Source organism: Mycteria americana, chromosome 4 (assembly GCF_035582795.1).
Source record: "Mycteria americana isolate JAX WOST 10 ecotype Jacksonville Zoo and Gardens chromosome 4, USCA_MyAme_1.0, whole genome shotgun sequence".
Taxonomy (NCBI): Eukaryota; Metazoa; Chordata; class Aves; order Ciconiiformes; family Ciconiidae; genus Mycteria; species Mycteria americana.
Window position 1 is genome coordinate 61,492,483 of NC_134368.1, and position 18,564 is coordinate 61,511,046.

Sequence of the window (18,564 nt, forward strand, 5' to 3'; positions counted from 1 at the left end):
CAGGGGCTGGGGCATGACTGCCAGTAATTCATATTATTTACCAGCATGGACACGGCTGTAGAAGGGTTGAGGAGGCTTAAGGATGCCTATGGTATAATTTGCCACTGCTAGTCCCATCATAGGTGTCCCTCCACCTTGTGTTGCCCAGGGCTCTTGCCCCAAGTCTAGCAATATCTTGAAGCAAGCAATCCCTGTAGCGCTGCTGCCTGTCGGCTAAGTAAGCTCCTGTGCTGCTTCTGGAAAGAAAGGTGAAGAAAGCTGGGAAACTCTCAGAATAAGAGAAATACATCTTTAAGTACAGGTATGTTTGCTGCCATAAGTAATAGAAACATTACAGTATACAGATACCATGGCTGTTGTAATTGAAAACAGGCATTTTAAAATCAGATGTGGTCATACGTTCTCCAGCAAATCTCAGTATTTCTCCAGTGTTGGCAGCAGTGCCAGTTATTTGCTAATAATTATAGTAAATCTGCCAGCATCTACTAATACAGTAATTACACAGCTAGAAGAGAACCCCTGTTACTTGCTTTTATTTCATGGTAAGGGTTCCTCAGAAAAACTACAAAAGGTATATAAAAAAAAAGGATGAAATTCTTCTTGTGCAAAGGGAGTAGCTTGAAGGCAGACCTTTGACAGCAGCAGGGATTGCTGCAACCCTGCTAACCAGGGAAAGGACCTCCAACGGGGAGAAACTAACAGGGCAAGGTAGAAGGCAGAAAGGGAAAAGTGAATTACCAAACATCCTTTTCTGTCTTTTCAGACCTGAGACCAAACGTGGATTTTAAAGGCCCCACCTGTGCAACAGCAAACTCTTGCTTTTGATAATAGCACTAGTAAAGAGCCATCAAACACAACACAGAGGTAAAGTACGCACAACTGGAAGGGCTAACTCACAGGCTATCAAGCCCTTAACCCTGCCATGGCGACAGAAGACACCGGCTCTAAGAAATACCTCCAGCTGGTCCTTTTTCAGGTTGCTCTTCTAGGGCCTGTCTTCTGTGGGAAGGTGTTGGTTTGGCCAGCGGAAGGCAGCCACTGGCTGAACATGAAGATAGTTATACAGGAGCTCATCCGCCGTGGGCATAGCGTTACCGTCCTGGTATCCAGCGCTTCCCTCTTCATTAAACCCGGGGCTGAGGCTGCAGAGAAGTTTGAGGTCTATAACGTGGCCTTGAAGAAAGACACCGTTGAGAACCTGATCAAGGATATAGTCACACTGTGGCTGAGTAACAGGCCAACCACCCTGACCTTCTGGCAGTTTTACAAGGAGCTGGGAAAAGTGTCCAAAAGCTGGCACCAGATGAACGAGCTAATGTGCGACGCAGTGCTAACCAACCAAGAGCGGATGGCCCACTTGCAGGGGTCTAGCTATGACCTGGTGCTGTCAGACCCAGCGACCCTCTGCGGGGACCTCCTGGCTCTCAAACTGGGCATCCCCTTCATCTACTCGCTGCGCTTCTCCCCGGCCTCCACCGTGGAGAGGCACTGTGGCAAGGTCCCAGCCCCACCGTCCTATGTGCCCGCAGCCCTGTCTGAGCTCACTGACCGCATGTCCTTCGTTGAGAGAATAAAAAACATCGTGTCTTACCACCTGCAAGACTACGTTTTCCAGAGCTACTGGGGAGAATGGGATATCTACTATAGCAAGGTCTTAGGTAAGCCTTCTGCTACTTCACTTCTCATTATACAGCCTCCTGCCTTACGACCTGCAGAGCTAGGAACCTGGCAGGGTGGCAAAGTCAAGGTCTGAGAGAGGTCAGCAAGAAGTTTGTCATTATGTCCCTATGTGGAAAAGGGAATGAGCCACCAGGGTCCATCCGTTGCACCCACTCCCCTGTCAGGGTGCTGTGCTGCTATGCCATTGCATTGAGACAGGGATCGGTGGTCATCCCAATTGAGGGATTTGACTTTTGCCATAATTATTTTTAATGTGGAGGTTGAAACAACTTCCACACCACATAGGGCCCTCAGCAAGGGAGCTCAGCTTACGCATTTTCCCCTCCAATGACTGCTTGCACAGAAAGCAGCCAGGAATAGAGCTGTCTTCCAAATCCAGAGTATCATAACAAGGAAGGGGGAACTGGTGAGTTACGAGCCGACCCTGCCACCCTCAGTAGCAATACTGAAATGCATTGTGGCTTTGTAATAGAGACTTCACTTACATCACTGGTCATATAAACCCAATCCTCTCTGCACAAAACAAGTTTTATTTAAAACATACACTCCACCCACAAGCAAACAGTGAAAGCAACAAGTCTTCCTCTGCAGGCTTTTCTTCTGGATTGTTTTGAGTGAATATGTAGAAAAATATGTTTATTTAAGTATTAATCACATGTGATCAACATGCCATTTTTACTAACCTGACACTGAGCTCATGAAAAAGACCACTTGCAAACCTCTCGGGGTTCAATTGCCTGCAAATACCTGCATGCTGCAGAACTCCAAAAGTACACCAAACTGTTGTCAAGTGCACAGCATATGAGGTATCTCAGCTTGGCTTCTCAAGCTGAACTGATTCCATTTTCATCCTGGAAAGTACGGAAGCTGTAGCAAACACATTGCACAACAACATTAGGAAACCATTGCCTAAGAGAGCTGGGCAGAAGCCCGGTAATGATGATTTTTAGCACAGTGAAGAGGGCTTACATTATTTCTTAACTGCACATCAGAAGGGTGACCATAAATAAAACTGTTTAACAGATTTTCTGGTTCAACTTATAGTGCATAATTAGCACCTAGTGGCAGGCAGGACAGCCCACACCATCACCTACCAGCTCTGTCCTCCTGCAGTGCATGCTCTGAAGAGGCAAGTTCACTCTTACTCTGGTACTGGAGTCACTGGCCATGTAGTTTCATCCACTTTGAGACGCAACTTTTTAGCTGCAGCCCTGGATCACCACCTTAAGTGCACTGTAAACAGACACTCAGTGGCTTTATGAAGCAAAAGGGTGCCCACACAGTGGGTGAACATCTTTGCTGCATATCCCGTTGTACTTCAAAGAGCCAGAAGAATGAGAAAGTCACCTCTTCTACCAAACAAATAGCATCGAGACCGTAGTTAGACAGGCAGGAGGGCCAGGATGACCAACAGGACACAATCCTCGCTGGACTGAGCCCCCCAGGGCTGACAGCTCTCCCCACTGCTCCAGGGGAAGCACATCTTCCAGCTTCAGCAAGCTGTTCACCACCAGATGGTGCCAGTTGGTGCCAGTCACCTTTTTCCCCAGGAAACATGCCATTATCCAGGACAGGATTTCACGCCAACGACCATGGCTTCCTGCCCTCTGGAGCAAGGCAGTGTCACGCATGTCCAGCCCAGCCTGGGAGCGCTGCTGCCCCCGGTAAAGGAAGGCCACAGGGGCATTGCCACACAGGGCAGGCTATGGCTGGGAAGGAGGTGGCAGTGCTGTGGCTGCTGGCTGTATTGGGCTGGGGGTCCGCGGGGAAGGTGTTGGTTTGGCCAGCGGAAGGCAGCCACTGGCTATATGTGAAGATAATTATACAGGAGCTCATCCGCCGTGGGCATAGCGTTACCGTCCTGGTATCCAGCGCTTCTCCCTTCGTTAAACCCGGGGCTGAGGCTGCAGAGAAGTTTGAGGTCTATAACGTGGCCTTGAAGAAAGACACCGTTGAGAACCTGATCAAGGATATAGTCACACTGTGGCTGAATAACAGGCCAACCACCTTGACCTTCTGGCAGTTTTACAAGGAGCTGGGAAAAGTGTCCAAAAGCTGGCACCAGATGAACGAGCTAATGTGCGACGCAGTGCTAACCGACCAAGAGCGGATGGCCCACTTGCAGGGGTCTAGCTATGACCTGGTGCTGTCAGACCCAGCGACCCTCTGCGGGGACCTCCTGGCTCTCAAACTGGGCATCCCCTTCATCTACTCGCTGCGCTTCTCCCCGGCCTCCACCGTGGAGAGGCACTGTGGCAAGGTCCCAGCCCCACCGTCCTATGTGCCCGCAGCCCTGTCTGAGCTCACTGACCGCATGTCCTTCGTTGAGAGAATAAAAAACATCGTGTCTTACCACCTGCAAGACTACGTTTTCCAGAGCTACTGGGGAGAATGGGATATCTACTATAGCAAGGTCTTAGGTAAGCCTTCTGCTACTTCACTTCTCATTATACAGCCTCCTGCCTTACGACCTGCAGAGCTAGGAACCTGGCAGGGTGGCAAAGTCAAGGTCTGAGAGAGGTCAGCAAGAAGTTTGTCATTATGTCCCTATGTGGAAAAGGGAATGAGCCACCAGGGTCCATCCGTTGCACCCACTCCCCTGTCAGGGTGCTGTGCTGCTATGCCATTGCATTGAGACAGGGATCGGTGGTCATCCCAATTGAGGGATTTGACTTTTGCCATAATTATTTTTAATGTGGAGGTTGAAACAACTTCCACACCACATAGGGCCCTCAGCAAGGGAGCTCAGCTTACGCATTTTCCCCTCCAATGACTGCTTGCACAGAAAGCAGCCAGGAATAGAGCTGTCTTCCAAATCCAGAGTATCATAACAAGGAAGGGGGAACTGGTGAGTTACGAGCCGACCCTGCCACCCTCAGTAGCAATACTGAAATGCATTGTGGCTTTGTAATAGAGACTTCACTTACATCACTGGTCATATAAACCCAATCCTCTCTGCACAAAACAAGTTTTATTTAAAACATACACTCCACCCACAAGCAAACAGTGAAAGCAACAAGTCTTCCTCTGCAGGCTTTTCTTCTGGATTGTTTTGAGTGAATATGTAGAAAAATATGTTTATTTAAGTATTAATCACATGTGATCAACATGCCATTTTTACTAACCTGACACTGAGCTCATGAAAAAGACCACTTGCAAACCTCTCGGGGTTCAATTGCCTGCAAATACCTGCATGCTGCAGAACTCCAAAAGTACACCAAACTGTTGTCAAGTGCACAGCATATGAGGTATCTCAGCTTGGCTTCTCAAGCTGAACTGATTCCATTTTCATCCTGGAAAGTACGGAAGCTGTAGCAAACACATTGCACAACAACATTAGGAAACCATTGCCTAAGAGAGCTGGGCAGAAGCCCGGTAATGATGATTTTTAGCACAGTGAAGAGGGCTTACATTATTTCTTAACTGCACATCAGAAGGGTGACCATAAATAAAACTGTTTAACAGATTTTCTGGTTCAACTTATAGTGCATAATTAGCACCTAGTGGCAGGCAGGACAGCCCACACCATCACCTACCAGCTCTGTCCTCCTGCAGTGCATGCTCTGAAGAGGCAAGTTCACTCTTACTCTGGTACTGGAGTCACTGGCCATGTAGTTTCATCCACTTTGAGACGCAACTTTTTAGCTGCAGCCCTGGATCACCACCTTAAGTGCACTGTAAACAGACACTCAGTGGCTTTATGAAGCAAAAGGGTGCCCACACAGTGGGTGAACATCTTTGCTGCATATCCCGTTGTACTTCAAAGAGCCAGAAGAATGAGAAAGTCACCTCTTCTACCAAACAAATAGCATCGAGACCGTAGTTAGACAGGCAGGAGGGCCAGGATGACCAACAGGACACAATCCTCGCTGGACTGAGCCCCCCAGGGCTGACAGCTCTCCCCACTGCTCCAGGGGAAGCACATCTTCCAGCTTCAGCAAGCTGTTCACCACCAGATGGTGCCAGTTGGTGCCAGTCACCTTTTTCCCCAGGAAACATGCCATTATCCAGGACAGGATTTCACGCCAACGACCATGGCTTCCTGCCCTCTGGAGCAAGGCAGTGTCACGCATGTCCAGCCCAGCCTGGGAGCGCTGCTGCCCCCGGTAAAGGAAGGCCACAGGGGCATTGCCACACAGGGCAGGCTATGGCTGGGAAGGAGGTGGCAGTGCTGTGGCTGCTGGCTGTATTGGGCTGGGGGTCCGCGGGAAAGGTGTTGGTCTGGCCAGCTGACAACAGCCACTGGCTCAACATGGAGTACATACTCCAGGAGCTTCTGGTCCGGGGCCACGAGGTGACCGTGCTGCTGCCTTCGTGCTTCCTCATCCTCAACCGCACACAGCCCTCACCCTTCCAGTTTGAGGTTGTTGAGGTGCCGATCACCAAAAAGGAGATGGCTACCTTACTGGAAGAAGCTTTCTATTTTTGGTTTTACCAAGAGAGAGCACTACCTGTCTGGGAAAGTCTTTATAAGATAGCTCAACTAATGTACAAGCTGGAGAATGTAACCAAAATAATTTCTGATGAAGTCCTGAAGAATGAGGTGCTGCTGGAAAGACTGAGGGGATCCACTTTCGATGTCCTCTTGGCAGACCCACTGGCACCCAGTGGGGAGCTGTTTGCTGAGAAGCTGGGTATCCCCTTCGTGTACACCCTCCGGTTCTCCATAGGCAACACAGTGGAGCGCCTCTGTGGGACACTCCCAGCACCTCCTTCCTACGTACCAGCGGCCCTAAGCCACCTAACAGACAGGATGTCCTTCCTGGAAAGGCTAAAAAACATCTTCAACTACACTCTGCAGGATATCATATATCATTACCTTTTCTGGGGAAGCTGGGATCAATACTACAGTGATGTTTTAGGTAAGGCTGCTGTTACTTCCAGAAGTTACATCTGCTGTACACACAAGAGTAAATACCCAGAGCTTAGAGGTTAAGGCACAAATTAGGAGCAAGACAGCCCTGAACTCCCTCCTTCCTCCAAAACTCCTGTGTCAAGTCAAATAATCCAGGCAAGTACAAACATTACCTGTTAATCCTGACCTGCTACGCTAGTAGAGCTAAGTCTGTACAGGTACTTCTAGGATAGGTAAAACAGTGCTAAAGCCACCTGAAACAGACCTCATCAGTCATATTCATAGATGAATAACAACAAACACTACGAACAGCAACATAATACTATACACCCGCCAAACACTAGTACTGAATTAAACCGTTTGAAGTAGAAATAAAAAATGGTTTTGGAAAGCTATACAACAATACTACCTTTTTTCCCCTAGCACCCTTCTTGCTTGCTAGCTTGTCTCAAAATGAGAGATAATGGCCTCCTCTGGTCTTTTAAAGGCTTGGGAGAGCAGCTGAGCCCCAATTTGCAGTGGTAAAAGGCCCTCAGCAGAGACAGGGTTCTTTGCTTTTCTGAAAGTGTCTAAAAGAAATATTAGAAGATAGTTGTATTTATTTTTAAGTTTTTTCTTTTTTAAATAATAGTTGCAGTAATTTTCACATTTTTGCTCTAAGTGATTATTATAATGCTTAAAAGGAAACAGGGCAAACATACATGCGTTGTTGGTGGGCAGACAAAATGGATTCTTATTTCAATATGAGACATTTATATTTCACTAGTAGGATGTAATTCTGCTAAGGGACCTAAGTTGTTAAGATATCCTGCTATTAGAGTACCTAGCTGTGTGCTTACTTGTGTTGCTTATCATGTTTGACAGAGATTAGAAAATCTTGTGCTGGCAGAAGCATGGTTTGCTGCTCTCCTGCTGTGTAAGCCTCAGAGTTGCTTGGATCTGGTGGTGTCTTTTTTATTGTTACATGTGGGGTTTAGCATTTAAGGCTCCATGTGCAATACCTGTTTTGTTAGCTATGTTAGCTTAGCTTTTCTCTACCCTGACTGTGATATGCTTTGATCTGGAATGTATACAGTCCTGAAGGAGGTGTGAAAGGAAGGGGCAAGCATCTCACAGAAATGGGGCAACATCCCAGCTCCTGCAGTGTATGCATGCACCTTCTCTTTCTCCTTGGAAAATCTTATTTAGGGTTCTTATTCTAGCTGCTTTCCTAGAGCTACCTAAAGGCTTTTTCAAGTGATGAGGTTGAAGCATGATGAAAGACTGCTTGCTCCATGGTCAGTCTAGTGAGGGGAGCTCATGTGGTGGCGCTGAGCTCCTGGAAGAATGCTCAGGCCCTCTTTAGACTCCATCTGAGCCTCATTCGCCCTCTGCTCAGGAAAGAGCAGCTGCCTGTTCTTTTCCCTGAACACATCAGTAGCACTAAGCATCTCCACTACATATGCAGGATACAGTCAAGAGAAGTCAGGTCTCTTGTCTTGGCAGTATCTGTCCTGGACTACATGGTATGGATACACCGATGGCAGTTTGCAGCATCTTCCCGAGAGAAGGCACAGAAGCAGCAAGGTGAACAAAACCTGTGCTCTTCACCTCCTCCTGTTTCTCTCCTGGGGTGGCCTGATGCTGGAGTCATCTCTACCAGTACTGTGTCCTTCCAGCAGCAGTGCTGTGTGTCCACAGCATCTGATTATAGAGAGGACAGAACTAGAGCATCCTGTGGGCTAGTTGTGAATCACTGCAGGACATTTTGCACCTAGAAAATGAGCAGATAAAAATTGCAGGTAGGTTGGTTCTTACAGGGCAAAGAAGCAAATCTAGGCTGTAGTCAAGTGATAAGGTTCATCTTGTAGCTGTCAAAAAAGTCCCACGGGCTGCTCATGTGCTTTCCCTAGCCTGAGCTCCTGCTTGGTACAGGAATGTGTATCTTCACCTTGAAGATCTGGTATGAGGGTATACTGATTTTGGCTGGAATAGAATTAATTTTCTTCACAGTAGTTTGCATGGGGTTATATTTTGGATTTGTGATGAAAACAGTGTTGATAACACAGGGATGCTTTAGTTATTGCTGAGCAGTGTTTATACAGCATCAAGGCTTTTTCTGCTTCTCACACTTCTCCTCCCAGCGAGTAGGCTGGGGGTGCACAAGAAGTTGGGAGAGGACACAGCCAGGACAGCTGACCCCAGCTGACCAAAGGGCTATCCCATACCATGCAATGTTGTGCTCAGCAAAAAAAGCTGTGGCAGAGGGGGAAGTTTGCCAGGGCTGCTGTTGCTCAGGGCTGGCTGGGCATTGGTTGGCTGGTGGTGAGCAATTGTTCTTTTTGCATTACTTGTTCTTCTTGGGTTTATTTTTGGGTTTTGCTTATTAAGCTGTCTCTATGTCAACCCATGAGTTTTCTAACTTTTGCCCTTCCGATTCTTCTCCCCTCCTACTGTGGGGGAGTAAGAGGCTCTGTGGTGCTTAGCTGCCTATCAAGATTAAACTACAACACAGGGAAAGGGCTTCTGGTCCTCACATGCTGCAAAACGCGCTTTGTGGTGAGCAGAAACAGGAGTTGCTGTCATTTCGAGATCAGCTGTGGCTCTGCCGGAGACTCCAGAATGGGATTTGCTGCTTGCCCAGTCCTCCCATGAGTGTTTTGTGTTCTAACATGCCCTCTTGCCAAGCTTGGCACCAAGTGGATTTCACTTTTATTGCCTGGCTGTAAAGTGTCTGCACACTGGAGCAGTGAACTGCTTCCAGCTCAGTCAGACGGGAGTTGTACATGGACTGCTGAGATGATGCAGCCAAGGTTCCCCTGGCTGCTCTGGGCCTACGCATGCTGCTGGAGCTCTGGCTTTTGTGGGAAGGTGGTGGTCTGGCCCACCGATGCAAGTCACTGGATCAATGTGAAAGTGCTGCTGGAAGAGCTTGTTCTCAGGGGTCATGAAGTGACTGTGGTGGTGCCCTCAAGCAATCTGCTCATCGACTACCAAGACACCTCCTCCCCCTTCACCTTTGAGGTCCTGCAAGTCCCCTTTACCCAGAAGACCCTGCATGCTGTCATGGAGGACTTCCTCAATTTCTGGATGAATGAGGTCTCTAATCTCTCCCCCTGGGAGATCATGTGGAGGATGAAAGAAGACCTGGAGGTCTTTACCAACATGTCAAAGCAGACCTGTGACACCTTGGTGATGAACCCTCGGCTGATAGAAAAGCTGCAGCAGGCTAAGTTTGATGTCCTGATCGCTGACCCCTTGTCTGTAGGTGGGGAGCTCGTAGCAGAAATCCTAGCAATCCCTTTTGTCTACAGCTTCCGCTTCTCTGATGGGAATGTGGTAGAGCGGCTGTGTGGTGGGCTCCCGTCCCCATCTTCTTATGTGCCTGCTAGCACAACGGGGCTGACAGACCAGATGTCCTTCATGGAAAGACTACGGAACTTCCTCTTTTACTTTTATATGGATTTATTTTTCTTGAAGTTTTGGCGAGATGAATGGGATGGGTACTACAGTAAGGTCTTAGGTAAGGCAGCTGTTGAGTGGTTTCTCCTCTTGCATAGGTTGTGCCTTTTGAATGTTTTGTGAGCTCAATGCTGTTGTCTCAAAATACTCCTTCTCAATGGCCAGCAGAGATGGTAATCCCGTTTTGGTCTCATGGAGGCTGTGCTTTCACTTTTAGGTCTGGTCCAGTCTAACAGAGACCAGTGCAGTTTTGCTGTAGCTCCTCTTGAGGATCTTTAAAGCATACAGTTATAATTTTTGTCAATGATGATACTGCTGGTGAGCTCTTGCAGTGAGCTGTATGCCCATTTTAGTGCTTTCAGAGGACAGTTGTTGCCTCTTCATCTTGATGACAGGCACTTCTACAATTAAGATGGTAGCAGATAAAGGCTGGAGGGCAACATCATTCCTTAACTAAGTGTAATGCACTGGAGATAGCTCCATTGACAACAAAGGGATGGAGTTAACTGTTGTAACTAGGAACACTAGCTGTCTCTGGATAACTACAGAACAATAAAGCACCCTTCATCACATTGCATGCATCATCTGGAGGTTTTATCTTGCAACCCTGCGTAGTACAGGATGCTAAGCATAAGTTCATATACTCCAACAATAAATGCTAAGAACTGTCACCTTTCCCTTTCATTCACCATTCAGAGTTTGAAATAGTCTCCTTAAACTACATACATACCTGAAATTTTTGTTCCAACCTAGTACAACTCAGGCTTGATTCAAAGTCTATTAAAGAGACCTTTTAGTTCAATGGACTTTGAATCTTGTACAGAATATCTATGTTTAGGCAGATAACGAGTGAACAGCAAACACAAGGGCATCTATTCTGTTGCCCCCCAATCTCTTCCTGTTTCCCAAGAACGCCTCTGTGCTCTGCAGACTAGTGCCTTCTCCCTGGATTTAATTTTTTTTTTATTACCACATAAGACTTAGTTACACCTTTATATCACTCTACTTGTAATACAGGCTTAATTTTCACTCCAGGAACTTTGTAACTGACTCATTGCTCTTTACTTTAAATAAAATAAAAAAAAATTACTGGCGTAAATTGTAATGCTGATCAAGTAGTGTAAGAAGATGCCCTACAGATAATTTTTATCTTGCTGCTTATTTTGCTTGGTTCCTGCTTGCATTAGGCTGGCTTTAGACAATCATTTACCAACACTTCTAACCCTTTTACTCCCCACTTCCACCTTGTGGGGAAAATACTGCAAAGACAACTTGCAACATGTACCTGAGAATATATATTTTTCCAAATGGGAAGCTATAAAACAGTTTTACCCATTGGATATTTTCTATAGATGAATTTCTAGAGACATTGGATTTTGCATAAAATGACATTCAAAGCATCTATGGATTTGGCCAAATTTTCCCAACGTGTGTCAGAAGGAGCTGACCCAGTCCCCAAGAGAACTAGGCACGGCTGTACCTGTCTTTTATTGTAGCCTGAGCAGCCACTGACTGAGCCACCATTTGAAAAATGCCACAGAACTTTGTTTCAAAACTTTTCTCCTGACTGGTGATCATCACTTTGCGATTAATTTCTTTTTTATTTGGAACTAAATTTTCTGTGATCGTTCTCTTCCCCAAAGTGCGTTTTTATTACAAGCACAGGTAATGAAGTCTTTCAGCGGTACAAGAATTGCACTTCTGTATCACAGAAACTAATTGCTTCCACTTACTCTGGTACTGCTCTAAATTCATCCTGAAGGTTCAAAATCCTTTTAAAGATCGTATTGCCTTGTTCGTGGCAACCTGCCAAGGCTGAACACAGGACGGGGCAAGGAATAGGTCTAGATTTGTCCATGCTTTCATTTCATGCATGATTTGATAGACTACACTGACTGGAAGTGCCAAAAGACAAAGGTAAGGCTCCTATTTTGCAATCTACAGCAAACAAGACTGTTCCCATGCATGTTGTAAACCTCTTGTATCTTGTCCATAGGAAGGCCCACAACCCTGTGTGAGACAATGGGGAAAGCAGAGATATGGTTAATCAGAACATACTGGGATTTTGAATTTCCACGCCCTTTCCTGCCCAACTTTGAGTTCGTTGGAGGACTTCATTGCCAGCCTGCAAAGCCGTTACCAAAGGTATCCCAACTTTGTTCTGCTGTTGGTTTGTTGTTTGCCCAGCAGAATAAAAACTGCTTCTCTCCCTGATCAACTGTGCAAGCCATGTCCTGAGAAAGCTCATTCTTAAAGAAGATGCTCTGCTGGCTGTGGGGAGCACGGAGCTATTTAGCAATCTGTCCGTACTTGTGCAAACTGAGGGCTGGGTTTACAGCCTGCTGTCTTAAAAGGGGATAGCTGAGCTCAGCAGGAGGGAATACAGTGTTTGTTTTAGGAAAACTAGGTGCTACCTCAGAGTAGTTAGGGGTATGATTTAATTCTAAGATACATGCATTGATACATGTATCTTATATTGATACAAGATAATTGCAGCCCATGATAACATTTAAATACCTGATGCAAAAAGGCACTGTCACAGGACAAATTCTTTAGACAAAATGGAGTCAAGACTTGCAGAAAGAGATGAGTGATAAACACTTTTTCTATTGTTGCTTAGTTTAAGACATCTTAAAGGAAGTAAAATACTCAGCACCTCCAGCCTATGCTCTGCTGTGACTGGCAATATTCAGGTGGAATTTGAAACTCCCAGATACTGATGACAGCAACATGACAAGCTCTGGTCTAGATTATGACTCTTGTAGGAGCCTTAGAGGAGGTAGGGTATTTTCAGTGCAAGTTGTCTACTAAAAGAAACCTTCTAACTCTCTTCCCACTCCCCTGTAGCGGGGTTGAGTTGGGGGAAATGGATAACCATTCCCTTTTGGATGCTATTGCTCCATTTCACATGACACTAACTAAAAAAAGGAACAGGAAGACCTACTGGTCTGATTTATAGAAAATCTGTTTAGCAACATGTGCTATACTGCAATAAATAGAGAACTGGCTAACTAACAAAGTGACAGCAGTGACTCAATGAATCTCTGATCAGGATGCTGAAAAACCCTGTCAGTTTTCAGCACCGTCCCTTCCTGCAGAGCTATGAAATCCAAAGTACTTGTTCCAAGAAAACCCAGAACCATGACCAACTATGCTAGGGAGGGTGTCACAGGGTATAGCCCTCTCATGCCAGTGCAGGATCCATTCCTGCTGCTTGTGCTCTGAAAGAAACATGTCCTGAAAGTGCTTGACTTGCTTTCCAAAAGACAAAGCTTCTGTCACCTGTCTCAACTTGTCCTGCTCCTTCTTGGGGAGAAACTGCCTCTTTTGCACAGGGCCAGGACTATCTTTGTAACGCCCTTCTGTCAGCGGAGGTGCTCATACGGCACCATCATCTCCTTGATAAGCTAAAAAGGTTATGCTCTCTGTTCACAGAAATCTGTGTAATCTGCAGTGCATAATTACTCTTAGTATGTTTTCTGCCTCTCCTAGGAAATGGAAGAATTTGTTCAGAGCTCAGGGGAACACGGCATCGTGGTATTCTCTCTTGGGTCGATGGTCTACAACCTAACTGATGAAAGAAGTAATGTGGTTGCCAGAGCCCTCAGCCAGCTTCCACAAAAGGTAAATTTCCTTTCGAGTCTAAAACAACTTGCCTTGTTTTTTGTCACTCCTGTTGCCTTCAGTAAGCCTTTTATGTGTGGACTGGCCTGGTTTTTATCTGCATCTCTGCTGGATGTGCCACAGCCAGGAAGCTGCCAGAGAGGCAGACTGTTGAGTCACCTCATGGGGAGTTCTGTCATTTCCCTTTCTCTGAACCAAATGACATGGAGGTGTGTCCATAGGCCAAAATATAAAAATCACTCTATGCAATTTTTATAATAAGCACATAATAACTAATCAAAGAGCTAAACTGGAGCCAGAGCTATTTGAATTACTGGGAAAAGGTACGTGAGTTTGAGATAAAGCCCTACATTACATGTAATAATACAGAAGGGCACATCACATGCACTATGTTTATCTTATTCTTCCTTTGTTCAAGGTCATCTGGCGGTACAAAGGAAAAAAACCAGAAACTCTGGGGTCCAACACCAGGATTTATGACTGGATACCCCAAAATGACCTGCTTGGTGAGAGTGATTCTATCTGGAATGCGTCGCGCCCTTGGAAAAACTGTTTCCTTCTTTGTTTTTCCACTAAGATGGCTTATTCAGGCAAAAGAACCACATAACACTTGTGGCTACAATTACTGTTGCAGCTTAAGCAGCAGAGGGTTGCTCTTGGAGCCTTAATTTCCTAGCTTGCTTTTGACTTTAAGGCAAGTGGCTGTACAAGAACCATGGAAGACACAGACAGGCTGTGAAGGGAGTAGGGAGCAGTGGCTCAAGAAGGCAGCAACTTGAGGTTAGCTATAAAGATGGATCTCTAAAACAAAAGCCTCTGTCTTACAGAGCTCAGTGGCAATTATCTGGAAGGGCTAAGAACCACCTGTAGGCAGGAGTAAACATCAAAGTAGACATGTACTCTGGAGCTGGATTTGGCTTCTGCAGTTCATCTCCAGCGCTCTTTCTTCAAAATGCTTGACCTAAGCAAGGCTGCAGCAGGGGGCTGTTGTGAACCTGAAACCATGTAAAAACTAGAACTGCTCAACAGCAGAAGGGCTGAAGTAACTCTGGGGTACTCTGGAGGAACATGCCGATTCACACACTGCATTAAAATAAATATGAATGTGTGAAAGCTAAGCAGGCAAGCTCTGATGCTGATCCAGACGTCAGGGCTGTTCCCTTCTCCAGCAGTGCATTTGCCTGGGTAGTTTGCAGTGCTCGTGTCCCAGTGAACGCAGTCTGCCACAGCTGCTGTTACACGTGCCTCTCCTTCCCTGTTCCAGGCCATCCCTTGACGAAGGCCTTTATTACTCATGGTGGGACCAATGGGATCTATGAAGCTATCTACCACGGGATCCCAATGGTTGGGATTCCCATGTTTGCTGACCAGCACGACAACATTGCTCACATGAGGGCAAAGGGAGCTGCAGTTGAGCTGGATTTCAGAACACTGAAGACACAGGACCTAGTTGATGCACTGAACATAGTCATTAACAATTCCACGTGAGTTTTGTTCTTGCCGTACGGTAGGATGAGGTTATTAAAATCTTGGGCTGCTGATGTAAGAAATTGTGCTGGCTCTTCTGCGAATCAAAAATACTGAGTAGCTGGAGTTTGGGTTTCAGATGAAAACTACCTTTCATTTCTGAGAATGAGCATTTCTCAGAAAGGAGAGATCAGTAATTTGTTTTTCCTTATACTACATTTTATGACCGCTTTGAGAAAAATAGTTCTTAGAAAGCCCAGAGCATCTCCTGAGACAGTTTTCTGGTCTCTCTCTCTTTTCCTTGTTCTCTACTAGTATAAATCCTCTAGACACTCTGGGTGACAATTCTAGTTGTATTATGTCTACTCTGTAGCCATAACAATTCTTTCTCCTGCCCCTGAGTTACCAATACCCTTAGGTTACTGTATCTATCAGTCAGAATTGGAGGGTAAGGAAGCCCGGCAGCTGGGATCCCTTGCTAAGGATAAGACCATTGACAAAGGGATTGGAAAAGAGGCAGGAGTCCTCAGTCTTTAGCAGTGACTGCTGTGAAGTGTGAAGGTCAGGTATCCCTTCAAGGAAGAACTTGCAAATTCCCAAAGCAAATGGACCAACATTGATGGAGGTATCCAGTATCTGAGGGAATTAGCAATGGTGGAGGTGACCTATAACAACCTGGATTACAACAAGGCATCCAAAGACCTGGATGAAATCCAGTGCATGCGGCCCCCCTGCCAACCTCCCCCTTAGTTTTACTGCTGAACATGACATCATATGGTATGGAATATCCCTTTGGTCAGTTGGGGTCAGCTGTCCGGGCTGTGCCCCCTCCCAACTTCTTGTGCACCCCCAGCCTACTCACTGGTGAGGCAGTGCGAGAAGCAGAAAAGGCCTTGACTCTGTGTAAGCACTGCTCAGCAGTAACGAAAACATCCCTATGTTACCAACACTGTTTCCAGCACAAATCCAAAACATAGCCTCATACTAGCTACTATGAAGAAAATTAACTCTATCCCAGCCCAAACCACCACACTATATTATATTGGAACAGAAAATGCTGCAACTGTTTCCACGTTGCTTTTTTTAAAGGAGCATCTGGAATAATTTTGAGTAACTTTTCTTTGCAAAAGATCGGCTTTATTACTGTTCATAACCCAGTTTTAGCAGATAGGAGTAAACTGGGCCAGTTTCAAATATATTTAAATAACATTGATGAAAGTACAAGCAGGGCTTTCTGCCTTCCTCAGGAGGACTGCCAGGTGCTGAATGGGTTGTTTCAGGAATCAGTGAGAAATCTCCTTGGTTTCTTTTTTCCCCAGCTATAAGGAAAATGCTCTAAGGTTATCCAAGATACACCACGACCAGCCAGTTAAGCCTCTGGACAGAGCTGTCTTCTGGATTGAATTTGTCATGCGTCACAAAGGAGCAAAGCACTTGAGACCAGCTGCTCACCATCTCACCTGGTACCAGTACCACTGCCTGGATGTTCTGGCATTCTTGTTCACCTGTGCAGCCATTGCTGTCTTCATTCTTGTCAAGTGCTGCTTATTTTGCTGTAGAAGATGTGGCAGGATTGCAAAGAAGAAGAAAGAATAGACATCCTGTTCGCATCGGCACTTTTTCTTCTCCTAGGTTGATTCAGCAAGGCATTTATGCACATTCCTTGGTGAATAAAATTATTAGGATATGCTTTAAGCTGGGTATATCATGAAGCACCCTGCTGAACTGGGTTATGCTAAAAAGCTGTTGTGGGGCAGAGCTGCTTGCTTAGCCAGCAAATTCCTTCTGGCCTAAATAAGATTGAATTATAGTTGCTTTATCCCTTGGGACCCTGTTAGCTGATCACACACGGTCCCTAGAACGGTAATTGCTGCTCTAACTTTTCAAATTCATTTTGGTATATTTAATAAATTCAGCCTTCCCATCAATCTGCAACTAGTCTCCTCACCTTAAGCCTGTCCTCTCCTATAATGTCATCCAGGCTTGATGATTCACAACCAAAATGCCTCTCCTGTCAGAACAGCTCTCTCCAGATTGGACACTGAAGCTAAGATCATGGGCTCCTAAAAAGCGCCCATCTGAATGGCCAAGATCATGAAAAACTGGGAGCAGCAAGTGGCTGGTAAAGCCTGTATGATCACATTTTTACAAATGCACTGACTACTCGGGGGCTGAGGGGAGACCAGAGTCCTAAACCCAGCAGAGAAATTACTTTTCCAAGAAGCATTTCTCTTTTCCATTCAGTATATGCCTGGAGTCCTGCACAGGCCATCATTCTAACTGCAACACTATAGGGGTGTGAAAACCACCTCAGCCAGTAACTTGCCCATCTTAACCCCCAAATGCCTCTGAGCCATGCTAACTGATAAATGCAGGAGAATCTCTAGACACGGAACTTGCAAAGAAGTAACATTACACGTGGGAACAGTGCAATAGTCACTTGCCTTTCCTGAAAAGTTGCAGGGAAAATAATGCTGCTTTTGGCTCAGATAAGAGCAATAGTAAATGCAGCACTCCTGAAATTGTTCCAGGTGCACTTACTGATGAAAGCCTACTAAAATGATGCTAGTTCAGGTGTCCTGTTCTAGGTAAGGTTATTCCACTTCTGTGCCAGCTTACTCAAGAAAGAACCTGCCCCAATTTTAACTGATATTTGCTGTATTCTGGATGCTGCAGAATTGTTTTCAAACAGAACAGGCTAAGAAAATATGTTATTTTTGTTTTCATAATATAATTCCCTACGCTACATTAACGTTTTTATTAACATTGTCAATAGTTTCAATGTCTGCTTAAATCTCTTCATACTACAACATTTACAAAAGCTCAAGTGAATTGTTTCCAAAGTAAAGAGGGGTTAGAACAAGACTAGTGCTTCTCACGGTAACTTCTGGTACACTGTTCCTATGGTCATGATGGAATAATATATAGGAATATGCATATTGAAATACGCATAGTGAACAGAAAGTGGAACAGCATGACATTCAGGCCCCAGATCCGAAAAGTTTTGCTGTAACTGTTCATAGAGCTGGGTCCTAGGCAAAGCTGCACCAAGCCTGATCACTAACAGCCCCCATCATCCAGCTTCTGCAAGCAGAAGATTTCCTGAGATGTCAGTTTGGATGCCAGAAGGCCAGCAAGCCTCCTAGCATACTGCGTAGACGCTGGTCAGATAGGGCTAACAAAGGACATGGAAAACAGGATAGCTGGGAAAAGCTGGACAGAGAAAGTGCTCTGCAGTCACTTCAAGGAGGTGCTTTTCTGTAACTCAGAGAAATTTGGCCTACCTAGTATTGAATTTAAAAAAATAAAAAAGAAAACCAACCAAAACCCCATCTTCTTTCTAGAACCTGTATATAAAGCAGAGAAAGATAGCAAAGAATGAAGGTGGTCTATGATGCATTTCTCCAATTAGACACAGTATGTGTACTGAATTTGATATACTGATCTAATCCTACTGCTAACAGGCTAACCTCTCAGTGTACAGTAAACTGTTTTGA

At 45.6% G+C, this 18,564-nt stretch overlaps 2 protein-coding genes and 1 pseudogene across 3 annotated transcripts; all 3 read left to right on the top strand.

The window, feature by feature from the left end:
* Nucleotides 1-922: 922 nt before the first annotated feature.
* Nucleotides 923-16,663, top strand: LOC142409369 (UDP-glucuronosyltransferase 2A2-like). Of its 2 annotated transcripts, none has more exons than XM_075500791.1 (6): nucleotides 923-1,658; nucleotides 11,973-12,121; nucleotides 13,469-13,600; nucleotides 14,019-14,106; nucleotides 14,865-15,084; nucleotides 16,387-16,663. In XM_075500791.1, the coding sequence occupies exons 1-6, from the start codon at nucleotides 923-925 to the stop codon at nucleotides 16,661-16,663; spliced, it is 1,602 nt and encodes a 533-aa protein (XP_075356906.1). The 2 variants fall into 2 exon arrangements, with proteins under 2 accessions (XP_075356906.1, XP_075356907.1); XM_075500792.1 differs by lacking the exon at nucleotides 923-1,658 and adding an exon at nucleotides 9,314-10,037.
* Nucleotides 3,386-4,195, top strand: LOC142408688 (UDP-glucuronosyltransferase 2A2 pseudogene; annotated as a pseudogene).
* Nucleotides 5,715-7,627, top strand: LOC142408692 (UDP-glucuronosyltransferase 2A2-like). Its single transcript, XM_075499268.1, has 3 exons — nucleotides 5,715-5,786; nucleotides 5,894-6,542; nucleotides 7,611-7,627. Exons 1-3 carry the CDS (start codon nucleotides 5,715-5,717, stop codon nucleotides 7,625-7,627), a joined length of 738 nt encoding a protein of 245 aa, XP_075355383.1.
* Nucleotides 16,664-18,564: the final 1,901 nt, after the last annotated feature.

What these genes read in the sequence shown, in the direction of transcription:
- LOC142409369 (XM_075500791.1), top strand. Translation starts at nt 923, where the DNA reads ATGGCGACAGAAGACACCGGCTCTAAGAAATACCTCCAGCTGGTCCTT. An exon ending in CTGCAAAGCCGTTACCAAAG is followed by an intron (nt 12,122 to 13,468) that starts GTATCCCAACTT and finishes TGCCTCTCCTAG; the next exon opens with GAAATGGAAGAATTTGTTCA. An exon ending in ACCCCAAAATGACCTGCTTG is followed by an intron (nt 14,107 to 14,864) that starts GTGAGAGTGATT and finishes TCCCTGTTCCAG; the next exon opens with GCCATCCCTTGACGAAGGCC.
- LOC142408692 (XM_075499268.1), top strand. Translation starts at nt 5,715, where the DNA reads ATGGCTTCCTGCCCTCTGGAGCAAGGCAGTGTCACGCATGTCCAGCCC. An exon ending in TGGGAGCGCTGCTGCCCCCG is followed by an intron (nt 5,787 to 5,893) that starts GTAAAGGAAGGC and finishes TCCGCGGGAAAG; the next exon opens with GTGTTGGTCTGGCCAGCTGA.